This window comes from Danio aesculapii, chromosome 2 (assembly GCF_903798145.1).
Source record: "Danio aesculapii chromosome 2, fDanAes4.1, whole genome shotgun sequence".
Taxonomy (NCBI): Eukaryota; Metazoa; Chordata; class Actinopteri; order Cypriniformes; family Danionidae; genus Danio; species Danio aesculapii.
This window is the reverse complement of record NC_079436.1, coordinates 16,648,426-16,674,012: the sequence shown is the minus strand read 5'-3', so window position 1 is coordinate 16,674,012 and position 25,587 is coordinate 16,648,426. Positions and strand designations below refer to the sequence as shown.

The 25,587-nt window shown below is 44.2% G+C and overlaps 1 protein-coding gene across 1 annotated transcript in view; it reads right to left on the bottom strand.

Annotated features, from left to right (window-relative positions):
* The window catches only part of gpr158b (G protein-coupled receptor 158b), a 191,198-nt gene that overhangs the window by 72,580 nt on the left and 93,031 nt on the right, over positions 1–25,587 (bottom strand). The window contains exons 3-5 of the mRNA XM_056473748.1: positions 24,255–24,357; positions 3,536–3,747; positions 3,232–3,300 (exon numbers count right to left, since the gene is read on the bottom strand). Coding sequence (XP_056329723.1) covers positions 3,232–3,300; positions 3,536–3,747; positions 24,255–24,357 — 384 coding nt within the window. The remainder of the gene's footprint in view (positions 1–3,231; positions 3,301–3,535; positions 3,748–24,254; positions 24,358–25,587) is intronic.

Here is a 25,587-nt window from a genome sequence, read left to right as displayed (position 1 = left end):
ACCACTGGGGATAGTTAGATAGAATGACCCTATTCAAAATAGAAAAAGTAAAACATAACCCAGTGTGAGCCCTGTGTATTTTTTTATACTTGCAAGACATAATGTAGTTAAGTAATATCACACAGGAAGAAGTGCGTCTTCCCGAACAAGCCTGTGAGCGTGATTGCTAATGTGATATTGATTTCATACAGCAGTTCAACAAATGATAAACTGAGTTATTTACATTTTAGAAACAAATGTTTCATGAATAAAATAGTTCCAAATAAAGGTAGAGCATAACATGCAGTGGTATGAAAAAGTGCTTATTTTACGTTTGTCATACTTTAATGTTTCAGATCATCAAACAAGTTTAAATATTATTCACAGATAACACAAGTAAACACATCATGCAGTTTTGAAATTATTGTTTTTATTATTAAGGCAAAGCAAATTACAAAACTACATAGCCCTGTGTGAAAAAGAAAAGCCCCTAAACCTAATAACTAGTTGGGCCACCCTTTGCGTCAACAACTGCAAACAAACATTCAATACTTTGCAATGAGTCTGTTATAGCACTGGAGAAATTTTGACCCACTCATCTCTGCCGAATTGTTGTAATTGAGCCACATTGGAGGGTTTTCAAGCATGAACTGCCTTTTTAAAGTCATGCCACAGCATCTCATTTGGATTCAGGTCAGGACTTTGACTAGGTCACTCCAAAGTTTTTTTTATCTTTCTTCAGCCATTCAGAAGTGTAATTGCTGGTCTGCTTTGGATCATTCTCAACACAGGCTCATTATGGGTACATACCCCTGTATACATTTCTGGAGAGCAGAAATTATGTACCCAAAGGTACGTATGGCTGCATTTCTTTGTTAAAATAAATGCTACAGGGCATAGGGTTGCAATAAGATTGTTAAAACAATTGTTAATGAGAGACTAGAGCAATGTGGCAATGATGCAGCAGAGCTTTTACTATGCCACAATCCACCACCACTTTTCTTGTCACGATCATGTGGAGAAGAAGCAATGCTGTAATATCATACTAAATACATTTTAGGATTATGTTATAATGCAGTCTGTGCAATTTACAACATATCCGGTTGTTAAGTCGTGACGTACAGAATACTCTATACTCTAAGAAAATGTTCATTTATGGCCACTTTTTAGTCATATCACAGTTTGAAGTGAATTTTATATAAAATCATGTTGTAAACAACAGTCTCTGGACTTGCTGCATCACAAACACCAAAAGTTTACCAATTTCTAAAAAAATGTATCACTTTCTGGCCATCTGATATTAGGCAAGGATATATATTTATATATATATATATATATATATATATATATATATATATATATATATATATATATATATATATATATATATATATATATATACATTGCGATCATGTTTTTTGAAGAGGATTAAAAGAGACTTTGGTGTTTTCCTGTTTTCTACGAAATCAAGGGTGCATCATGTCATTAGCATGGCAACACAGTTTGTCTCACAGTTAAAAATGCTCATTCTCTAGATTTAAACAATCTTCCATGAATCAAAATCTAACACTGTTGTTGTGGTTTTTGGATTTTTAGATAAAATCTGACATATTTTGCCTTTGATGCCAATAAAGAACCTTCCTTTTTTAAGTATATAACTAACAATAAGAAAATTAGGGGTTTAAAGAAGAGTTATTAGTAAATTAAGTCCTCTAAACTAAGGGAAAAAAAACAACACCAACTAAATTTGTGTTCATTCTAAAGATTTTTTTGCTCTGCAAAGTAATAGGAACTTGTTTTTCTGGATGATACTTTAGTTTTTAAATCATGGCTGGCATTTCCACTTTGGAAAATTCAAAAAAAAATTCAAAGATTAGTTCACTCTAAAATAAAAAATTTGTTATTATTCTGTAATAGGCAAACAATTTTGTTTTTACTTTTTTTGCCACACAAAAAAATTCTTGGAACTTTGTTTGATTACAGTTGAATTACTGAATTCACATACAGTGTTTTGACAATGGTTTTGGTTGCTTTTCTGAACCTTGAACTTCTTGTGACCACTCCTGTCTGTGAGGACAGGGAAGCTCTCAGATTTCATTTGGAGGATTGAAAGAATATGAATGTGAGGAATTAATAACAGAATTAAAATTTTTGGGTAAAGTAATCCTTTAAATGACACCTACAGTTGAAGTCAGAATTATTAGCCCCCCTGTTTATTTTTTTTCCCCGATTAATGTTTAATGGAGAGAAGAATTTTTTTTTGTGTTGATTTGTCAACACATTTATAAACATAATAGTTTAATAACTCATTTCTAATTACTGATTTATTTTAGCTTTGCCATGATGACAGTAAATAATATTTTACTAGACACGTCTATACAGCTTAAAGTGAAATTTAAAGGCTTAACTAGGGTCATTAGGTTAACTAGGCAGGTTAGGGTAATTGGGAAAGTTATTGTATAACGATGGTTTGTTCTGTAGACTATCAAAAAATATATAACTCAAAGGGGCTAATAATATTGACCTTAAAAAGTTTAATAAAAAAATTTAAAACTGCTTTTATTCTAGCTGAAATAAAACAAATACGACTTTCTCCAGAAGAAAAAATATTATCAGACATACTGTAAAAATGTCCTTGCTCTGTTAAACATCGTTTGGGAAATATTTAAAAAAGAAAGAAAACAATTCAAAGGGGGGCTAATAATTCTGACTTCAATTGTATTTTACAAGATGTAATATAAGACTTTGGTGTCTCCAGAATGTGTCTGTAAGTTTTCAGCTCAAAATACCAATCACATTATTTAGTATAAAATGTATAATCTGCCCATTTTGGTGTCTGATGGGTATGTAGCTGTTTTTGTAGCCTGTAGCTTTAAAACTAAATTAGTTGCTTTCTTCCCGCCCACCGCTCTAACATGCGTGTCTGCTTTTCATGAGTTACATCAAATAAACTGCCATCAGTGATAGAGACAGACACGGATGAAGCTGAAATACGGTCACTGATCAAAAATACAAAGTAAGTTTATTTGATGTATTTGTGGTGGAATTTATTCAAGCCTTTCTAAAATGATGAGTCACACACAAATGCCGTTAGCAGTACACACACATACACACACACACACACATACATGCGAGTATATGATTATGCTCAATTATGCTCTAAAATGTTAAAAAGTAAATGGGATTCAAGCATGACAGACATACTTTACATTTTCATTTAGACAGAGGAGTAGAACATTTGTTAGAACTTACTGGAAAGTAGAGAAGTACAGATCCTGAAAGAATTGCTTCAAGAAGTATAAGACCAGATGCTTTGATTCTCTAAAAGAGAGAGAGAAAGGGGTCGGGGGAGGGGGAATAAAAGAAAAAAGTTAAAATATAAACAGTTTTTTTTTTTCATTTTATCAAAAGCAGTATTTGCCCTTCAGGTCAATAAACGCACTCAAGCAGAACCCAAGCTCTAGTTGTTCTTTGGTTCAGGTAACTCTAGCAGAAGAAAAGCAAAATAGAGCACAGAGTCTTTCCAGCCAAGACAACCGGCAGTAAACATTCCTACCTTGTTGTGTCGAAAGTGGTAGACAACCACCATGCTGATGAAGTCCAAGAGCATGCAGAACCCCTGGAAGGAGACCATGGCCAGTCGCAGGGCCGTGTCCTCTTGAGCCAGACATGGCGTGTCATCCCGGCAGAACTCACAGCCTTCTCGACAGGGCAAACATCTCCCAGACAATTCCCATGATTCATCAGTGTACGTTCCCAGGTCTGTTTCTAACAGCAGGTGAATCACAAGAATACTATGTCATATCAGCTGTGTGTTAATATTTTAAACAGTGTTGTGATGATAGCTATAGTATTATTACACTTCATAAGTTACAATCATTATGTAGTTAATATTATTAATGCTATACTTTTATAAGTCAATAATAATAATAATAATAATAATAATAATAATAATAATAATAACTTTCCCAATACTGGCTTGTGGTTGGAAGGGCATCTGTAAAACATATGTTAGAATAGTTAGCGGTTCATTTCACTATGGCAACCCCTGATAAATAAAGAACTAAGCCGAATAATAATAGTAATAATAATAATAGCTAAAAAAAATCTAAATTAAATCTATGACTGTAATTAGAATATGACGTTGATTTTGGCAGTCAACCTATGACATGGAGCTTATTTATGGACTACAATAACATGCATTAAAATGATTGCTATGTCAATGGTACAATGTTACGTTAATTGGTTATTATCAGTGATGGGAATAACAGCGCTATAAATAAACGAAGTTACCAATACTTTATTTAGTAGTGAGTATACAAATGAGTTACTGTTTCCCCCATTACAACGCCGTTACTGACAATAAAATGTGCATTACTATCATACCTGTCAAGCCTCCTGTTTTTCGTGTGATTCTCCCGTATTTTACAGTTCTATCCCGCTATCATCCTGTAAAGGTATTTTCCCGTATTTCTCCCATATTTTTATTCTTTCTCTGAAGGGTGGCAAATAAACATTAAAGAGCCAATCCTCTGTATATGCAAACCATACCGCCGAACCACCAGGGGCTGCCCCTTGCTCTTAAATGTGAGTCTGTTCTATGCTTTTGCTTTGTTTAGGCATAAAAACACTTTGAAATAAATATAAAAACAGTGGAATTCCCTTCTTTTTCATTACAGGTGCAGTCTCCCCTTCATATGCAATCCTTAAAAAAGTCATGTAGTGGTGCATGACTATCAACTGACGCGCTCCATAGTGATAAATAGACGCTGTTTCCCAAACGGATTCTATACACGCAATTTGAAACGGAGCAAAAGTCTAGGTTTTGGGTGTGTGTTTGAACAAACATATACACATAATTAATAATAATAATTATTATATCTAAAGATGTCGATCTTGGTGGGGTTTTTTTTTACAACTAATTTCGTCCTAAATGAGCATAAAAATTTAGGAAAGCAGTTGAATTCTTTTATTATAACGTTAGATGTGCGCATTTTAAAGTGACACCTGTTATTTAATGTAATCAAGTGAAAAAAAATCTAAATAAATAAGAGATTAATTCGTTACTCTTTAATCAGAATGTGTAAGTTATACAGTAAAGAAACGGCTAATGAGATTTGATAGCTTGATTCTATTTCATTATAATAGCTATTCATTTTAATAAGCTGAATTGTTTGCTAATAAGTATATTTATTTTTCTTTTTGTAAATAATAAAACATTACTAACAATGTAACTGTATATTTACAATGAAATAGCTCCAAATGAACATATTTACAAATTTTTGGATGTGTTCAGGTGGGGGTGAGAAGGGGTCCCTTATTATGGTGGACATATCCATTATTTAACATCCCAATGTTGACAGGTATGATTACTATAATTGAGAAAACTGAAGCGGTTTTCATGCAAGCAGAATCTCTCTCATTGGAGGGGGGGGTATCATTTTATTTTTAGTGATAGCACAAGAAAAAAGTGTAAACCTGATGGAATTGCTGCATCTTAGGACAACAGACATTTCACGAGTTCACACTTGCAACAGTTTCAGAATAAAGCGTATTTGGCGTGCTGTCCGGGGAGAGGGCTCTGAGCTCGGGGAAGACACCTAAACTCGAGTCATTCCTCTTATCAGGAAACAAAGAGGAATAGGGATTCGAGCGAAGTATCTAGCCCGGCCCCAGAACGCTCCCCCCGGGATAGTAATGCTTAAGAGGTGAGGTGACGGGGTGGTGGAGGGATGCTAAAGTCGTAAGATGCTGCAGGTAAGACAGCTTTGGTATATATAGGGGTTTGGTCAAGAACTGATTGGATAATAGAATAATTGTCAATGACGTATTTGATACTGAAACTTCTGCGCGTGCTCCTCCCGAAATTTGTTTATCAAACATCACTTCACGAGTTCACACTTGCAACAGTTTCAGAATAAAGCGTATTTGGCGTGCTGTCCGGGGAGAGGGCTCTGAGCTCGGGGAAGACACCTAAACTCGAGTCATTCCTCTTATCAGGAAACAAAGAGGAATAGGGATTCGAGCGAAGTATCTAGCCCGGCCCCAGAACGCTCCCCAAAAATTGCTTATTTTGTTACAGGACAGCAGCCAGACAAGTGGGTGAGCCCCCCAAAATTTGCTGATCTTTAAAATTTGGAGGGGTGCTGTTAAGCTGATGGTTGTGCTTTGCAAGGTGTGTGTCTCGGGAGGAGGCAGTAACTGTATTGATGGTGATGCGTTAAGTGTCTCCAGCAGGAGTCGTCGCTCCCACGGGAGACGGGCGTCTCCTATAGGAGCGGTCACTGCGCTGGCAGTGGTGGTAAGGTGTACTTCTCCCATGGGAGCTGTCACTGCACTTGCAGTGGTGCATAATTAAGGTGTACGTCTCCCGAGGGAGCTGTCACTGCGCTTGCAGTGGTGCATGATAAGGTGTACGTCTCCCATGGGAGCTGTCACTGCGCTTGCAGTGGTGCATAATTATGAGGTGTACGTCTCCCGTAGGAGCGGTCACTGCGCTTGCAGTGGTGCATAATGAGGTGTACGTCTCCCATGGGAGCGGTCACTGCACTTGCAGTGGTGCAAAATTTTGTAAAGGTGTACGTCTCCCGTAGGAGCGGTCACTGCACTAGCAGTGGTGCATGATAATGAGGTGTACGTCTCCCGTGGGAGCTGTCACTGCACTTGCAGTGGTGCGTAATTATAAAGTGTACGTCTCCCGTAGGAGCGGTCACTGCGCTTGCAGTGGTGCATAATGAGGTGTACGTCTCCCATGGGAGCGGTCACTGCACTTGCAGTGGTGCATAATTTATAAAGGTGTACGTCTCCCGTAAGAGCGGTCACTGCGCTTGCAGTGGTGCATAATGAGGTGTACGTCTCCCATGGGAGCGGTCACTGCACATACAGTGGTGCATAATATATAAAGGTGTACGTCTCCCGTAGGAGCGGTCACTGTACTAGCAGTGGTGCATAATAATGAGGTGTGTGTCTCCCGAGGGAGCGGTCACTGCACTTGCAGTGGTGCATAAGATGTACGTCTCCCGTGGGAGCTGTCACCGCACTTGCGGTGGTGCATAATTATAAAGGTGTACGTCTCCCGTAGGAGCGGTCACCGCGCTAGCGGTGGTGCATAAAAAGGTGTACGTCTCCAGTGGGAGCAGTCTCTGCGCTTGCAGTGGTGCATAATAATGAGGTGTGCATCTCCTGTTGGAACGGTTATGCAGATGCTGTATTAGCGTTATTAAAATATATTATGCAAAGTGTATTTCGAAGGAAGTGTCGTGTCAATGAAGGAATGTGTTTTGAATAAGGGTTTGATGGGCTTTTCTAATGTGAGAGCGGTCGGCTCGAATGTAGCACTTAAAGGCCTGTGAGGACCAGTGTCCGAGTGTTTGGATCTGCTGCTCTGATAGACCATTTTGTGCTGCAGTGGTGGCTGCGCCTATTCTGAAGGAATGGCTGGAGAAATTGTCAGCTGGAAAGCCCGACTTAATTAGGACGCATTTGAGATGCTTCTGGAACCAGAAACGAGTGACTGGGCGATTGCTATCGTCTGTAAAAAGGGGGTCTGAAAGGGAAGTGGCTTGTGATCTCCTGATATGTGAAAATGCTAGCAGTGTTTGGTATGGATGGATAGGTGATTGAAGGTTGAAAATGTAAATGTAATGGCCTCTTTTTGCTTGATCAGTTTTGCTTTGTTTAATGAGGAAAGAAATGGTTTCGTTATCCAGCGTTACTAGATCGGATATGGTGGGATGAATGTTTGGGTTGAACCCTGATGTAATGGTGAGTTCTGAACACCTTAAAAATCCGAAGAAGGCTAAAATAAACATGGCGTCGAGAGTACGTGCTGTGTGGATTGATTCGTATCCTTTGCGAAGAGTGGATATGCATTTAGTGAGTGTTTTCAGTGTTATGGGTTGTCGGGTGTCATGACGTGTGGGTTGGGTTCTCTGTATGCCTTTCAAGAGAAGAGTTGTTTGCGAATTATCTATGTGAGGTGCAGGGGAGCCGTAAATTAGTTTGTGGAAAAATTGAATTCCACTCAAATAGCCTTTAATGGAATTGATCTGGAGTTTTTTGATAATTGTGAGGTAGGATATGTAAGATGAAATGGAAAGTAGAGAAAAATCAGGAAACAGTATGTTATAACATGCATGGAATGTTTTAAAGCTTTTCCATGCTGTTAAATATGACTGCAGGGTTCTAGGAGCCACTGCCTGAAGGATAAAGTCGAGAGAGGCTCCAAGCAGGTTTTTTAAAGGATGATCTATGGGAATATCAGCTCTGAATAAGGAGGGACTTGGATTGGAAACTGATCCGCCTCTGGTGCCAAATGTCTGAATTTCTGGAAGGCAAAACGAGAGAGAGAGTCAGCAATTTGATTTTTGGACCCAGAAATGTGATTTGCAGTTAAAATAAACTGGTCACATGCTGAGATCCAAGTTAGGCGTCTTAGTAGGGGAATTAGTGCTAGCGAATTTGAACGGCCTTTATTTATACAGTGAACGGTTGCTTCATTGTCACAGTGAATTATGATGCGGGAAGAGGACCATTCTTTACCCCATAGGGATGCAGCGACGACTAGTGGGTAGAGCTCGAATAGCGCCGATGATTTTAGTGGTTGCGGCAGGTCTAATATCTGGGGCGGCCAAGTGGACGCGAACCAGCGTCCTTGATAGTAGCCTCCGAATCCGATTGACGGGGCGGCGTCGGTGAATAAATTAATGTCTGCTGGGGAGGATATTAGGTCGCTGTAAAAGAAGGAGAGACCGTTCCATTGTTTGAGGAATAATATCCATAAACGGAGTTCGTTTAGGCTATTGTCATCGATGGATATAATATCCTCTAGACCGTGAGCTGAGGACGCGAGAAATAAGAGATGAGAAATAAACGAGCGGCCTTGGGGAATTATGCGCATTGCGAAATTCAAATGGCCGAGAATTGATAATAGCTCACGCTTAGAACAGAGGGGACTGTCTAATAGGGAGAAAGCTACCAGGATCGTTCGATCAATTTTTTCCTTTGGTAGGGACGCTTGGAATTTATTGGAGTCTAATTTGATGCCCAAGAATTCGATTGAAGTGCTTGGACCGGCGGTTTTTTCCTCGGCGAGGGGAATCCCGAGTTCAGCGAAAACCTTCTGAACTGTCAAAAGGTGCGCGGCTGGTATAGCGTCTGGTGGTGAGATGATTAGGAAATCATCTAGTAGATGTATTAGATGCGGGATTTCGTAGTTATTGGAAAGGATCCAGCAGATTGCTTCCGACAGCGTATCGAAAATCTTTGGACTACTTCTGCAACCAAAGGTTAGGCGGACGGAAAAATAATAATTTTTTCGCCAAAGAATGCCGAAAAGGTGCCAAAAGTCAGGGTGGATGGGCATGACTTTAAAGGCGGACGTTATGTCGACTTTAGCCATCCATGCGCCGCGACCCGCGATTTTAATTAATGAAATAGCTTGGTCGATGTCATGATAAATCATTGAGTACTCTTCCAGAGGGATGAGACTGTTGATACTAGGAAACGGAGAGTTATGCGGGGAGGAGAGGTCGATTATTAAGCGTTTTTTATCGGAGAATTTCCTAGTGGCGATGCCAATAGGACTGACGCGATAAACTCTGAAAGGAGGTGCGGAGAAAGGACCCATCATGAAATTTTCGTCTACTTCTTTTTTGATTAGACGGTCGACGACGTCGGGTTCGGCGAGAGCGGACTGAAGATTTGGACAAATAAAACTACAGGTGGGTAGGCTAATGACACCTGGATGAAAACCTGAAGACAGATCCGTTAATAGAAATTCGGTGAATTTGGGATCGGGATGTTTGAGCAGTTCCGATTTTAGGCGAGAAACATTCACAGGAGTCGATAGGTACTTTCTGGTATTTTTATTTACAGATTTTCTCACTGGACATACTGTGCGGGCGTGAGCGCCGCCGCAGAAATTGCAAACATGCAAAAAACGACATTTCTGTCTCCAGCACCTGCCGCTATTGAAGCCGGTGCACGGGCTGGCGGAGGCTGGGACAGAAGAGCTGTGATCAGAAAAAAGGGGCGGAATATTTGGGTTTGAAGGGACGTAACTGGTAGATCTGGGCTGGGCTGGGTCGGGGAGGGGAGGAGGGATGGGATTTATGAATGGGCATGATTCTGTGTGGTGGGTGGTGGATCGACAGACCGCGCAAGATATACTGCGGCAACCGAGAAAGACTTTATTATGGAGATCTGTGTCTATGGCTCCCCAGAATGGGGTCTGGTTCCATTGTGAAATGCGAATGGCGCATTTAGCGGAGAAAAGGCGGTGGTATGTATAGAAATGAGAGCCTCCGTATGAGAGCGCGAGCTCAGCGACTATCGCGAGATAATCATTGAGCTCACGCCTCCTGTGGGGATAGACAGAACAAATGACGTCTGTATATCTTGAAAATGCTATTGTGAATTCTGCGAATGATAAGATGCGTGACTGAATGTTAGCTGTGTTTTTTAAGGTTACTGAAAATTGGCCGCAATCTATCTGGCGGTCTGCCGATGTGGGTGAAATGGGTGAGAGGAGAGAAAAAAGATCAACATCCGAACCTGACAGGATTTGGCTCCTGATGGTGTTGGAGACGGGTGGAGGATCCAGGGCGAGGGCGTTGGGTGGAACAGGTAGAGGCGTGGCTGTGGACAGAGAAAAAGACTTAGTGTGAAGAAGTGGCTGTGGGATGTTGGAGGCTAGAGCCGCTTGCGGAGGCATGCTCGCGCTACTGCTGGCCCTAGGATCACCGGTGGGAGGGAAAGAGAAAAGGGGAGGGGCTTCCGACGTTAGTGACGTCAGCGGAGGCGGCCTCACGCTGGAACTTGCGTCGGGGCCTGGAGGAAAGTTGTAAGCTAGGGCCGCTTGCGGAGGCATGCTCGCGCTGCTGACCCTAGGATCACCGGTGGGAGGAAAAGAGAAGAGAGGAGGGGCTGCCGACGTTAGTGACATCAGCGGAGGTGGCCTCGCGCTGGAACTTGCGTCGGGGCCTGAGAAAACCTGGGGAAGAAGAGGAGGAATTAGAGGAGCTGGGTTTTGAGCTGGGAGCTGAGGCGGCCTCGCGCTCGCACTGCTCGCGGGAGCTTGGGAGGAATGGGGAGGCAGGATGTGAATTTGGGCCTGTGCTTCCTGTAGCGACCCTGCGCTTGAGTTTGAAGGGGGGGCTGCGGGCCAAGGATATATTTGAGGATGAGCTTCTGGTGCCGCTAGCGGAGGCAAGCTCACGCTATACTGGCGGCTCGAAGGAACGAGTCCAGAGCCGGCGTGGAGTCCCACTTCCGGGGATTGAGATCCTACGTCCTCTGGACCTTGGGCTCTCCCCAGACTCGCTGACGGCCTGCTGCTGCGTCCGGGTCTGGAAGACTGGTTTCGATCCGGACGCTGGTATGGAGACTTTTGGACCTGGCCGGATTTTTTCGTGGCTTTGGAAGGTGGAGTGATGGAAGGAAGTGGTGCTCCGGATTGCAAGGCGTTATACATAGCCAGGAGGTCCGCCTTGGTGGTTCGGCGCGGAACGGTGACGCCTGCGCTGGCCAATGCTTGGCGGAGGTCGGAGACGGTGTTTATCCCTGTGGCTGGGACGGAAGACATGGCTGAGGCAAATGATGAGGCTGGAGAGGATTGCCTTCTGGGAGATGGAGATGGTGAGCCCCGTCTTGATCGGACAGCCGTGATTCTGGCTGAACGGCGGCCTCGAGGTGGAGCCGCGGGCTGAGCTGATGCGCTCTGCGGGGCTACGGAGCTTTGGGTACCGGCGGGAGATCTCAGAGGAGCCTCGGCAAGGAAGGCGTCGTCCTCTGCGAAGAGATTAATCTCAGACATTCTGCGTCGAAGTTTGGATGCTAAAGTCGTAAGATGCTGCAGGTAAGACAGCTTTGGTATATATAGGGGTTTGGTCAAGAACTGATTGGATAATAGAATAATTGTCAATGACGTATTTGATACTGAAACTTCTGCGCGTGCTCCTCCCGAAATTTGTTTATCAAACATCACGACGTTTATTTTTCAAGCATTACCAATCACAAGTGATAATGCAAATCAGCACGTTTATCGTGTCACACATCAGCTGTTGAAATGTATCTGCGGTTGTGGTTGCTAGAGTATTACGACACACACTCGCTCATTCTTCCACAGAGTATACTGTATGCAGTCAAAACTCTAGCTTTTTGTTTCTTGTTGTACAAATTGATGGGGCCTTTTAAATTGCTATGAAAATACTACAAATAATAGGCATAATAATTATTATTCTGTCCTAACTAATTGTTTTGTCCCAGTAGCAGAAAGCAGTTTGGGTAAATTAAGTTACTTTACTGGCAATTGTTAGTTTGTAATTATTTTTTTTTATAAAACTACAACAAAGAGGGGAAAAGTTCTATTCAACTAGCAGTTCAATTTTACTAATGTACATAGTTTTTATGCAAATTTTAATACGCATATGAGGAAAATCTATAAAATGAGACCATTTGAAACAAATATTAGCAAAATTATCATATTTGGTACACCACCACGTGTAAGCCATGAAGAAGTATTTGTACAACAAAATTCAAGCGATATAAAACTAATAATAATCAAACGACCCTTGAATATTTACAAAAATAGAGCTTTGGTGAAAATAGAGCACATAGAAATAAAAGACATGTGTCTTATGCCAAGTTCAGACTGCATGATTTTTAAAGTAGTCATGTCACAAAACTTTGCACACTGCATGACTATCTGGATCGGCAACAGAGGGTTTCACACTGTATGTCATCACAATAGGAGAATTGCCGACAATTTTTTCTCAGTACACAAACTACGTCTCTCCCAACCAAACGCACGCAAGAAGTGACATGGAAACCGTGCATGGTCACGTAATATATCTTTTGTTATTAACTACATAATGAGAAAGAAGCCTTTAGTGGGGTAGAAATGTACTTATTTTGCTCACCTGGGTTTTAAAGGGAATTTACAATTTCTCTTAAACTTTTTTCTTTTTTGACCCAATTGTGGTATTGCTCAGATGAATTGCATGGGTCCCTACATAAAATATGTTTTGCAGTTTTTGTTTTTGCAAATCCACCAGAGTACGCTGTGTATGCTTTTTAAGATCTTGGGTTCTATTTTAATGATCTAGGCACAAAGTCCAAAGCGCATGGTGCAAATGCATTAAGGGTGTTTCCGAATCCACTTTTGATATTTTAAGGACAGAAAAATCCATGGTCTAACAGGGTTGAACTTATTATTTTATTTAGTTATAGGTGTGTTTTGAGAATAAACCAATTAGAGTATCATCTCCCTTTCCATTTAAGAGCCAGTTGCGTCGCGCCATGGCGCATTTGCTATTTACATTGCAGACTTTGTAAGAGGAAAAACTGAACGCTTCACTAGTGAGTAAACAGTTAAACAAACCATCTGCAGTGCGAGAACGAGCCTCCTCATTCTTTACTTTTACTTTCACTTTCTTTCGTGGATAAGGAAACCTGTTGTACGCACAGACATCCATTAGCCTACATAATTAATTAATTTGTTTCAAAACTATTTCTAAATTCAGTTCTAATTTCCAGCAAATGAATAAATGAACAATAATAATGAAGTGTGGTCAAAAAACTGAGTTATATCCAAATACACATGCTATACCCCATTTTGTCCAAAACCTGACAGGTGGGCAAATCTAAGCTTGTCTTTAATAAAACAAATATAAATATGCATATAATAAATAATACTACTAATAATAATAACATTATACAAAAGCAAATTGTCATGAATAAACTAAAAAATCCCTCCGAGATAAAGTAGACATGAAGGCAGAGGTTTTTATATTTATGTAGAAATTAATATTTTTTTAAATCATTTAATCCTTCAATTCTTTTTCATTTGTAAAGACATTTGCGTATTGCTGTACATCCTGCATCTTTTAAGCAGTGTAAGCGAGGCGCACAACTAACGCGCTCTACGCTGGACTTTAGACCTGCTTTCAGCGGGTTTATTACACAGTTTATTTTAGTTCCTCAAAATAGCAACACGCCAACAATGCGCCTTAACACACCTCTTTTCTAGACCGAAACACCCATGAATCCACAAAGTGGCGCAAATGAATTTGCTATTTAAACAACGTGGTGTAAAACAGGAAAATTAAGGTTGCCTTATTGCGGCAGGTGTATGATAGGGCCCCTCAAATTTCCATTGCGAGTGCCATTTGTGCCTGCTGTTTTCACGTAAAACCACCAGAGGCCACTGTCAACTGACTGACTGAATGACTAACTGACTGACCAATCGACTGAGCGATCGACTGACCCACCCTTCTTCTTCCCTAAACCCAACCAATAGTGATTTCAAAAGCACCAGTTGACCCTGCAACAGCATCATAGCGCCCCGTGGCGTTCATTTTAAAAACAAAATACAGCCCTACGTACTTCTCGCTACATAATTCATGATCTTCATAAATGTATATAGGGCTACATGTTCAGAGTGAGTCTATTAGTAAAGATAATATTTATAATGATATGTTGAATTTGATGGTTGTCTCTCACATTGTCCCACAACAACATTAAAATAGTGTAGGCGACCCTGGATTTATAAAGGCACTAAGCCGAAAAGAAAATGAATGAATGAATTACTATTTGTGAGAAGTAACCAGTAACTATAATTAACCCTAACTAACCCCACACTGGTTATTATTCATTCATTTTCTTTTCGGCTTGGTCCCTTTATTAATCTGGGGTCGCCACAGCGGAATGAACCGCCAACTGCAACACATCACTGGGAAACATACATACACTCTCATTCACACACATACACTACGGACAATTTTAGCATACCCAATTCACCTATAATACATGTCTTTGGACTGTGGGGGAAACTGGAGCATGGAAACCCACACGAAGACGGGGAGAACATGCAAACTCCACACAGAAACGCCAACTGACCCAGCTGAGGCTTGAACCAGCAACCTACCCACTGCATCACCGCATTGCCTACACTGGTTATAACATATTTAAATAAATATGCTTTTTACAGTATATTTTGTAAATGTTTATTGATTTCTTATTGCATACTTTGATACCTTGGCAAATCTAAGCTTATTTTGAGATTTTTCCTTCAAACAGAGAGAAGATAGTGAGGACACTTCCTATAAAAGTATATTCCAATTTAGATCAGGGGTGCCCAAACTTTTTCGTACAAAAGGGCCAAAAGCCAAGTATCATTGAGAGCCGTGGGCCGAAGGTAAATATACCAAGCTACTGTATATTACATTAAAGTTGCCATGGGTAATTTCCTAATTTATTTCATTTACTTAAAAGTAAATATAAAACATTATTTTAAATCATAGGAATTAATGCAGTATAACATTTAAATTGATAACTTATTGCAATAAAAACATAAACAATCACATTTATAACACACTGGAGTTCAATGATGAATACACTAGTCAAGCAAAATCTGCCTTTGCCTTGATTTGTCCTCTATGCGTCGGATGACGCTATGCACATTTAACTAAATCTGATTAATTTGCACTATTTAATTGAAACATTTCATTTGGGTTAGCTTTAACTATAAAGCAAACAAACAAACAAGGTTACATTAGATTTGAAATTACAATCTCTAAACCATGGCCATCATTATTCCTCTCTTTTCAAATGGAATGGCGGGCCAAATCAATGGTTACTGTGGGCCAACTTTAGCCCACGGGCCCTAGTTTGAACCATCTTAATCTGGCTCCGTCCGAAGTGATTTCTCCTAAGGCAGTGAAGATGAGTAAAAACAGACATAAAAGCACAATAGTAATCTAATAACGCACAGAACACAGACAATGATAAAGAGCAGACAACAGGCTATAACAGCCAGAACCAATTTAGTAGCCCCTGCAAGACAACACAACAGAATCACCAACCCCCGGTTGTATTTACAAACAGTCCCAGGGCTTTTAAAATAGGCACATGGAAGCCTCATTATCAAAAATGAAATAAGTTAAATGTGTAAGTAGTCCACATTTGCCTGTCTTTATGATTATTTTGCTTCATTTTAAAGCATGAGTTTCACCATCATTTCAACGACTCAGTTTTATATAGATTATAATTTGTAAATGGTGTGACAGAGTAATATCGTTCCCAACAACTCTTCACATCTTTATGTGTTTGAAACTGCTCCTTCCTAGGAACTGCTTTCTTCATAGGTACTTTGTGTTCAGTAAGATAGTAGCATATGTAAACTATGAGTTTTGACTATATTTCATTATGTGGGAAGTAGACTTGCAATATATGAGATAGCATACATTTTACCACTTAATTAACCATTTCAAACTAAATTCAAGATCACTCCAATTGATGTCAGGATTTATTCTGTGATAATAATCAACTGGATGTACACTCACCGGCCACTTTATTAGATACACCTGTCTAACTGCTTGTTAATGCAAATTTCTAATCAGCCTATCACACGGCAGCAACTCAATGCATTGAGTCTTGTAGACATGGTCAAGACAATATGCTTCAGTTTAAACTGAGCATCAGAATGGGTAAGAAATGTGATTTAAGTGACTTTGAACATGGTTGTTTGTGCCAGATCTGGTCTGAGTATTTCAGAAACTGCTGATCTACTGGGATTTTCACACACAACCATCACTAGGGTTTACAGAAAATGGTCAGAAAAAGAGAAAATATCCAGGTCCAGTTCTGTGGGCACAAATGTCTTGCTAATGCCAGAGGTCAGAGGAGAATGGCCAGACTGGTTCCAGCTGATAGAAAGGCAATGGTAACTCAAATAACCACTCGTTACAAAACCACTCGCAGAAGACCATCTCTGAGCACACAACACATCCAACCTTAAGGCGGATGGGCGAAAGCAGCAGAAGACCATTTCGGGTGCCACTCCTGTCAGCTAAGAACAGGAAACGCTACGGTTACTAAAGTAACCCTTCGTTCCCCGAGGGGGGGAACGGAAATGCTATGTGGAAACTTCCACTATGGGGATTTCGTCAGAATCCAATCATCTGAAAGAGTATAAAAACGGGCCAATGAAATGCCAATGAGTTGGCAGCGTCAGCGTGCACAGCTGGCGTCAATGACAATCAGTCATGCTATAAAGACGCAGCCAGTGCCATGCTCGACATCCTTTTCTAGCTGAAGAGACTTTCACGCTCAACAGCTAAGGGACAATCGTTGTGGCGAAGGAACATAGCATTTCCGTTCCCCCCCTCGGGGAACGAAGGGTTACTTTAGTAACCGTAGCGTTCCCCTTCGGATGGGGAACTCCAATGCTATGTGGAAACTTCCACTATGGGGAAATCTATGGAAAACGCCACAACGAAAGAACCTTACTGCGCCCCTGGCGAAGGGTGTGCCACGCAGTAGAGCAAGCGCACCTACAACACCCCGAGACACAGTCTTCCAACGTGTCCCCTGGCCCTCACTTACCTGTTCAGAAACGGTTATATTTTTCGGGGAGTCGCAATAACCCTGTAAAAAGGTTTTGATACGACAGTACGTTGGGAAAGCGTTCAGTCCCGATAGGGAGGACGCTGCGGAGCTCACCTGCTACCCAGAGGGGAGACCTGGTGACAATCTATGGACCAGCCCAGAGATGGGGGGGTCCTAGCATAAGGATGGTTAGCGGGGAGGGAAGACACGAGCCTGCCCTAGAAGGGGGGGGGACTATACCGTGGCTGTGTGAACGTATGGGATCGCCAGCGGGGATCACACATAGCAGGCACCTATACCCAGAACGCGGGCTGACCAGCGGGCATGCCGACAACGTAACGGGCCAACACCTGACTCCTCCGCTGAGTCAGGTGCTGGGGGCCTCGGAGGAACTCTGCAGGGTTCGCCAAAGAAATGGGGAACTAAACTGACAAAGCTGAAAAAGCGCACGTATCTCCGGGTTAGGGAGAGTGGCGCAGCAAGCGTGTTTCGACACCTCAACCGAATCGTTTCCTCAATCACCAAGGGTTGCCTAATACCCTTGAGGAAACCGGCTCCACTCGCAGATTGTAACCTTGCAAATGTATTGGGTGTCACCCAACCCGTAGCTCTACAAATGTCTGTCAGAGAGGCGCCGCGTGCTAACGCCCAGGAGGATGCGATGCTCCGTAATGGAGTGCGCTCTCACCCCCGGGGGACACGGCTCACCCTGGCCCAAAGGCGAGGGAGATGGCATCCACTACCCAGTGGGCCAACCTCTGTTTAGATACGGCACTTCCCATCTGCCGACCACTGTAATGGACAAAGAGCTGGTCAGAGGATCTAAGGCTCTGAGTGTGGTCCACATATATTCGCAAAGCGCGAACAGGACACAACAATGAAAGGGCTGGGTCTGCCTCCTCCGCGGGCAGCGCTTGCAGGCTCACTACCTGATTGTTAAACGGCGTGGTAGGAACCTTGGGCACATAGCCGGGCCGGGGTCTCAGGACAACGTGAGAGTAGGCCGGCCCGAATTCTAGGCACGAGTCACTGACCGAAAATGCCTCCAGGTACCTAACCCTCTTAACCGATGCCAACACGACCAGCAGAGCTGTCTTCAAGGACAGAAATCTCAAGGATACTGAGTCGAGTGGTTCGAAGGGATCCCCACGTAGGCTCGTAGCACTACCGCGAGATCTCAAGAGGGTATGAGAGGGGGGCGGGGGAAAACATCCGCCTCGCACCTCTGAGGAACTGGATGATGAGGTTATGCCTCCCCACGGTGCCGCCATCCACGCATCATGATGAGCGGAGATGGTGGCCACGTAAACCCTCAGTGTGGAGCGCGACAGCCTTCGCTCCACCTGTCCTGAAGGAAAGAAAGCACAACACTGATCTGGCAAGATCGGGGGTCTTCTCGGCGAGAAGCGCACCACTCAGTGAATAGACTCCACTCCAGGGCGTAGGCATGCCTCGTAGAGGGTGCACTAGCCTGAGTGATGGTATTAACCACCGCCACCGGTAGGTTACCTAAGTCTTCCTCGTCGCGTCTTATGGACCCCACGTGGAGGTTCCACAGAACTAAGCGAGGGTGCCAGATGGTGCCCTGTCCCTGAGAGAGTAGGTCCTCTCTCAAAGGGACTCGCCAGGGGGGGCGTCGCGAGGAGGGAGAGTTCTGATATCCAGGTCCGGTTGGGCCAGGGGCGCAACTAGCAAGACCTGCCCCTCGTCCTCCCTGACCTTGCACAGAAACTGCGCGAGTAGGCTCACTGGGGGGAGTGCATACTTACGCATGACTCGGGGTGGAGTCGCCATTCTCCCGGGGAAGGAGCTGCCGTGAGAGCCTGTTGGCCGCACGGTTGAGCCCATCCGGGGTGTGAATAGCAAGCAGCGACTTCAGCCGCGTATGACTCCAGAGGAGCAGACGGCGAGCGAGCTGAGACATGCAGCGGGAGCGTATACCCCCCATCCGGATGGAATACGCTACCGCGGCCATGCTGTCCGTCCTGACCAGCACGTGTTGCCCCCTCAGCACCGGTAAAAAGCGGCGCAGAGCGAGAAACACTGCCAACAGCTCTAGGCAGTTGATATGCCAATGCAGCTGGGTTCCCCTCCACAGGTCCGCAGCAGCATGCCCGCTACACACGGCCCCCCCACCCCATACTGGAGGCATCTGCCGAAACGACAGCCTGCCTGGACGCCTGACCTAGGGGCACACTGGCCCGTAGGAAGGAGGGGTCCTTTCCAGGGGGTACGGGTGCGGTGACACAGCGCAGTGACAGTCACTCGGTGTGGGCCCGCGTGCCATGCGCGTCTGGGGACCCGATCGTGAAGCCAATGCTGTAGTGGTCTCATATGGAGCAATCCGAGCGGCGTGGCCGCGGCTACGGATGCCATATGCCCCAGGAGCCTCTGAAATAATTTCAGGGGGACCACTTTTTTTCCTGTCGAACTCTCTCAGACAGTTCAGCATTACCTCGGCGCGCTCTCGTGAGAGGCGCGCCTCCATAGTGATCGAGTCCAGCTCCAACCCGAGAAAGGAGATGCTCTGCACGGGGGCGAGCTTGCTCTTTTCTCGGTTGACCTGAAACCCCAACGGGCGGAGGTGCCGGAGCACCTTGTCTCTGTGCATAATCAATTGCTCCCGAGAGTGGGCTAAAAATCAGCCAGTCATCGAAATAATTGAGCGTGCGGATGCCGGCGAGCCGAAGGGGCGCGAGGGCACCCCCCGCGAGCTTGGTGAAAACTCGCGGAGACAGAGAGAGCCCGAAGGGGAGGACCGTGTATTGCCACGCTCGACCTTCAAACGCAAACCGCAGAAACTGCCGGTGGCGTGGAAGTGTGGAGATATGAAAATACGAGTCCTTCAGATCTATTGCTGCAAACCAATCCTGAGGACGAACGCATCGCGTGATGCGCATCTGCGTAAGCATTCCGAAGCGCAGCCTGTGAAGGCAGCGGTTCAAAATGTGCAGATATAGGATTAGCCATAGCCCACCGCTTTTTTTTTTTTTTTTTTTTTTGGGGCACGATGAAGTGCGGGCTGTAAAACTCGCGCTCCATCTCGGCTGGAGGGCCGGCTCGATTGCATCCTTCGCCAGGAGGACAGCAATCTCCTCTCGCAAGACAGGGGCGGACGCAGGACTGACCCTGGTCGCCCGTGAACCTGGGAGGCCGTTTAGCGAACTGAATCGCATAGCCGAGTCTGGTCGTATGGATGAGCCATTGCGATGGGCTGGCCCGCGCTAACCAGGCAGGCAGAGCCCCCGCAAATGGTCCCACCCGCACGATCGCTGACGTGCCAGCGGCGGGGCAGCGTGGAGTGAGTGGGCTCATCCGGGGAGCGCTGGGGTCCCACAGGAGAGCAGGAGAGGAGATGTTCTCGTCTCGCACTCAAACTCCAGGAGAGGGGCTGGGAGTGGAGAGAAAGGAGACCGTTCTCTCGTGCTCCATGAGCCATTGGCGAAATGCACCGATCCTGCGAGCTGGAAGGCATAGCGTCCCAGACTGGCAGTGTTCGGGCTGTCACATCCGGAGGAGGGGAAAAGTGCTCTTTCACTGAGGATTTTGATGGCGTTTTTTTTTTTTTTTTACGCCTTTAAATAACGTGCCCCGCCCTCCAGCGGGGAAAGAGCAAATTCCCTCCTCCCCAGATGGCCCGCCTCAGGGACGCTTCGCGGTCCGTTTTACCGAACTTAGCGGCGCCCTGGGCGGGGGACGCTGGTTGCCGGCGCGATGCTCGGCGCAGCCGCGTGGCCGGAGGCGCAGGCGGGGGCGGCGAAGCAAAGCTGCGGGCGGGCGTCCTCGGCGAAAAAGCAGTGGATGTGGATGGCTCGGCGGGGGGGAGCGGTCATACAATCCCGCCGATAGAGACCTCGCCCATCGCCTCCGACTGCTCTATCACCGGCGTGAATTCCTGGGCGAATTCACCGCCAGTGTCGCTGAACAGGCCAGCCTGGGATATGGGTGAGTTAAGAAAGCGAACTTTGTCAACGTCACGCACATCACCAGGTTTAGCCTGAGGTGGCATTCCTGGATCACGGATGTGATCATCGTCCTTCCCAGGGCACACACAGCCGACTTTTTTTTTTTTTTTTTTTTGTAAGAGCATAGTCGGTTGCGGTGCGGAGCGCATGCTCAGTCCTGGGTCAGAACCATCCTCGCGCAGCCGGGCCAGCGCCTGCGCTTGGTAGCGCTGGTAGGTGGCCATAGCGTGCATGGTGAGGGGGAAGGCGCACGCAGCACACTGCGTGAGCCTACTGTGCCCATCCAGGAAGAAGGGGATGGGGAGGCTTAGAAGGTCTCGCCTTCATCCTCCACATCACACCCCTCTAATCGGTCCGGCCGCGGAGCTGGGGGATAAACCATCTCCAGAGCCACGGCCGAAGCAGCCTGGGGAAGCACAGCCGCAAAGTCTGCTTCTGGATTCGACGCCGCGCTCAAAGTCCCGGAGGGAGCGAGCGGGTTCGAATCCTCGTCAGACCTTGACAGCCCAACCTCCAAGGATGGTGAGGATGGAAGCGCACGCAGATCGGGCAGAAAAAAGTGCCCTCAGGACAGCGTGAGCTTACTGTGCACTTCCGGGAAGAAGGGGACGGGAGGCTTTGAAGGTCTTGCCTCCTTATATCCTCCACATACACCCATCTAGTCGGTCCGGCCGCGGGGCTGGGGGATAAACCATCACCAGACCCACGGCCGAAGCAGCCCGAGAAAGCACGGCCATCACGTCTGCTTTTTAGATGCTAACGCCGCGCTCTCCTCCCCGGAGGGAGGGAGCGAGCGGGCTCGCATCCTCATCAGACAATGACAGCCCATCCTCCGATGCAGCGATGGACATCTGACCCCCGGTGTCATCAGGTGAGAGAGCGACCATCCAAGGACGGAGCGCTTCTCTTCACCTGAAGCTTGGATGGAGCGCGTGGAGGAGCGAGAGGTCCACGGCCCGGGGGCGGCGGATTTACTCTCACTGAAACCCTCAGATCTGCCCGAGTGCCAACCGCAGTGCGGGGGACAACTGGGGTGGGTGGCTCTTTTGCAAGAGCGAGCCGCGATCTTAACTGCGCAACAGACATGACATCAGTGATGGCATGCACTGCCCGCGAGCACCGCATTAACATGCTGGACCCCCAGACATGAAACGCTGTGCTCGTGCCCATCATCCGGGGATAGGAAACCACCGCATCCAGAAACGCACGGTCGGAGTGACGTCTTGAAAAAGACGCGCTGCACGACCGTGTTGCTCTTTTAGGAAAGCTTTTTTCCTATATACAAACCGCTCTTGGAGGACCGGACCCAAAGGACGCCAGGCAAGGGAGAAATACCCAGCTCGACCATCTGCCACTGCGTATACGCGCTCTGGACCGGGAGAAGCTGCTTCTCGATCTCTCCCTGTAGACACAGGTTGGAGATACCCTCAAAGACTCTCTCAGAAGCTTCGTGAAAGGCTCTGAAAGCGAAAGGATGTCGAGCATGGCACTGGCTGCGTCTTTATAGCATGACTGATTGTCATTGACGCCAGCTGTGCACGCTGACGCTGCCAACTCATTGGCATTTCATTGGCCCGTTTTTATACTCTTTCAGATGATTGGATTCTGACGAAATCCCCATAGTGGAAGTTTCCACATAGCATTGGAGTTCCCCATCCGAAGGGGAACTGAGGATACAATTTGCACAGGCTCACCAAAACTGGACAATAGAAGATTGGAAAAACGTTGCCTGGGCTCATGAGTCTCGATTTCTGCTGTGACATTTGGATGGTCGGAATTTGGCGTCAACAACATGAAAGCATGGATCCATCCTGCCTTGTATCAATAGTTCAAGCTGGTGGTGTTGGTGTAATAATGTGGGGGATATTTTCTTGGCACACTTTAGGCCCATTAGTACCAACTGAGTATTGTGTCAATTCCACAGCTTACCTGAGTATCGTTACTGACTATGTGTATCCTTTCATGACCACAATGTACCCATCTTCTGATGGCTACTTCCAGGAGGATAATGCAAAATGTTGTGAAGTGCGAAACATATCAGACTTGTTTCTTGAATATGACAATGAGTTCACTGTACTCAAATGGCCTCCACAGTCACCAGATCTCAATCCATTTGAGCACCTTTGGCATCATGATTGTGCAGCTGACAAATCTGCAGCAACTGCGTAAAGCTATCATGTCAATATGGGCCAAAACCTCTGAGAAATATTTGTAGAACCTTGTTGAATCAATGCCATGAAGGATTAAGGCAGTTCTGAAGGCAAAAGGGGGTCCAACCCGGTACTAGTAAGGTGTACCTAGAAAAGTGGCAAGTGAGTGTACAATATTCCTTATATATAATTACAATATCAAGTATGAAAATACAATACAAATGTAAGATTTTTGAGACCTTTTTTAAACTATTAAGGAAGATATTTCAGACTTTAACAATGCTAAATGCTAAGGATTTCTTATTTATTAGGTTGCTTAATTTTGATATTTTAAATAATGTACACTTTATTTTAAACTCTAGTATACACTTTTTTAATGTAACCTTTCTTTAAGATAAAAAAAAATGCACAAATGTATGCACAACAGTTTGCCCAGGTCAGTGTCCTCAACCTAAATACATGGAGAACTTTTAAACTGACATCGTAAAGTAGATACATAAATCATATTGGTAAATAGAGTTAATAAATAAAGCTTTTGTGAAAAGTTTTATTCAGATGGACTGATGTGATTGGATGACTGTCAGCCCAATTGGATAGCTTTACATGGACATAGGAAAATAAATGCCAGTTTAAAATGATTTTAGACTTACAACACAATATTTCAATAATTTTAAGACTTTATGAGGCTTTTGAAGAGAATTGAAGACTTCTTAAGACCCTGCGGACACCCTGTAATAAGTCCAAAGATTTCTTAGGGCAGATTTGTACTTACTTGAGACGCCATTGAGTTCTACTCGGCTTGGGTAGTAGAAACCTCTCTTGCATTGGCACTTGTATTTGTCCAGCACAAATCCATGGCCCACAATTGGGTTACACTGAGAAAGAAAGGGTTTAGCTTTAGAACTGTGCTTTACGAGTAAACATACACATACAAAAGAACCTATTAAGCAGAGATGTCCAAACTAGGGCATGTGGGCCAAAGTTGGGCCATGTTAACCTTTGATTTGGCCCACCATTCCACATGAATGACGGGGAGGGTTGGGGTGAATGCCTTTAACAGAGATCGTGATTTCAAGCAATCCAAGGCAAAAAAATGGTGAGGCTTGACTAGTGTAACTACATTCTGTTATAAATTTTTTTTTTTTTTTCTGTAGTAAGTTCATTATAAAATTTAAACATAAATTGAACATGTACTGCATTAGTTAATATAAACCAATGTTTTCTAGTTGTTTTGTAAATATTATATAAATTAGGAAATCATCAATGGCAACTAATAAAGTTTGTCAAATTTTCTTTCAGCCCACCACCCTCAATCGAGTTTGATTTTTGGCTCTTCATATGAAAAAGTTTGGGCACCCCTGCTATTACGCATTTTCAGATATATTTTTTCATGCAGTGTGTGATGTAGCTGTTTAAAAATGTAAAAGGTCTGCAAAGTTTCAAAGATCAAAGTGCACAATTACATGTCTCTCAATACAAAGAGCCAAATCTGAACTGCCTGAAATGAGTCATAAGTAATTCCAGCTTTACATCCTGCACAAACCTTTTGTTACAAATCTGCATAATGCCAGCCTGTGGTGAAAAGGTCTTTGACCCTCAAATACTGTAGCTGTATCTGAGGCCTGCTGGAAGTTTAGTTTGTGCTGTCGACAAGTCAAGAATATGCTGTTTGTTTGCACAGTAAAAGCAAATCTACTTCTAAAGAACTTTACTTCTAAAGAATGAAGATTCAAGCTCAAATTGATACAGTAAATCTGACACCATTGCTAGTATAACTGTGTTTACAAAGTGCTGACGAAGTGTCTGGATCTAAAAATTCAATGAGAATTTGGTTAATGTCACACAGAAATTCACAAGCAGTCACAACCCAGCAAGCTTTTTTTATCTAATCATTCAAAAACACGGCTGTCCAAAGGTAATTGGTAGTCCAAAAAAAGACAATTGATCAAACCCAGCAGACAAATAATGTCATAAGACATTAATATTAGGTTAGATTTAGGTCACTAACATCTAAGGACAATGTTATTTTGACATCCAATAACGATGTGAAATGATGTCGAGCTACTGTAACATCTTAAACCAACATCATATTGACATAAAATACT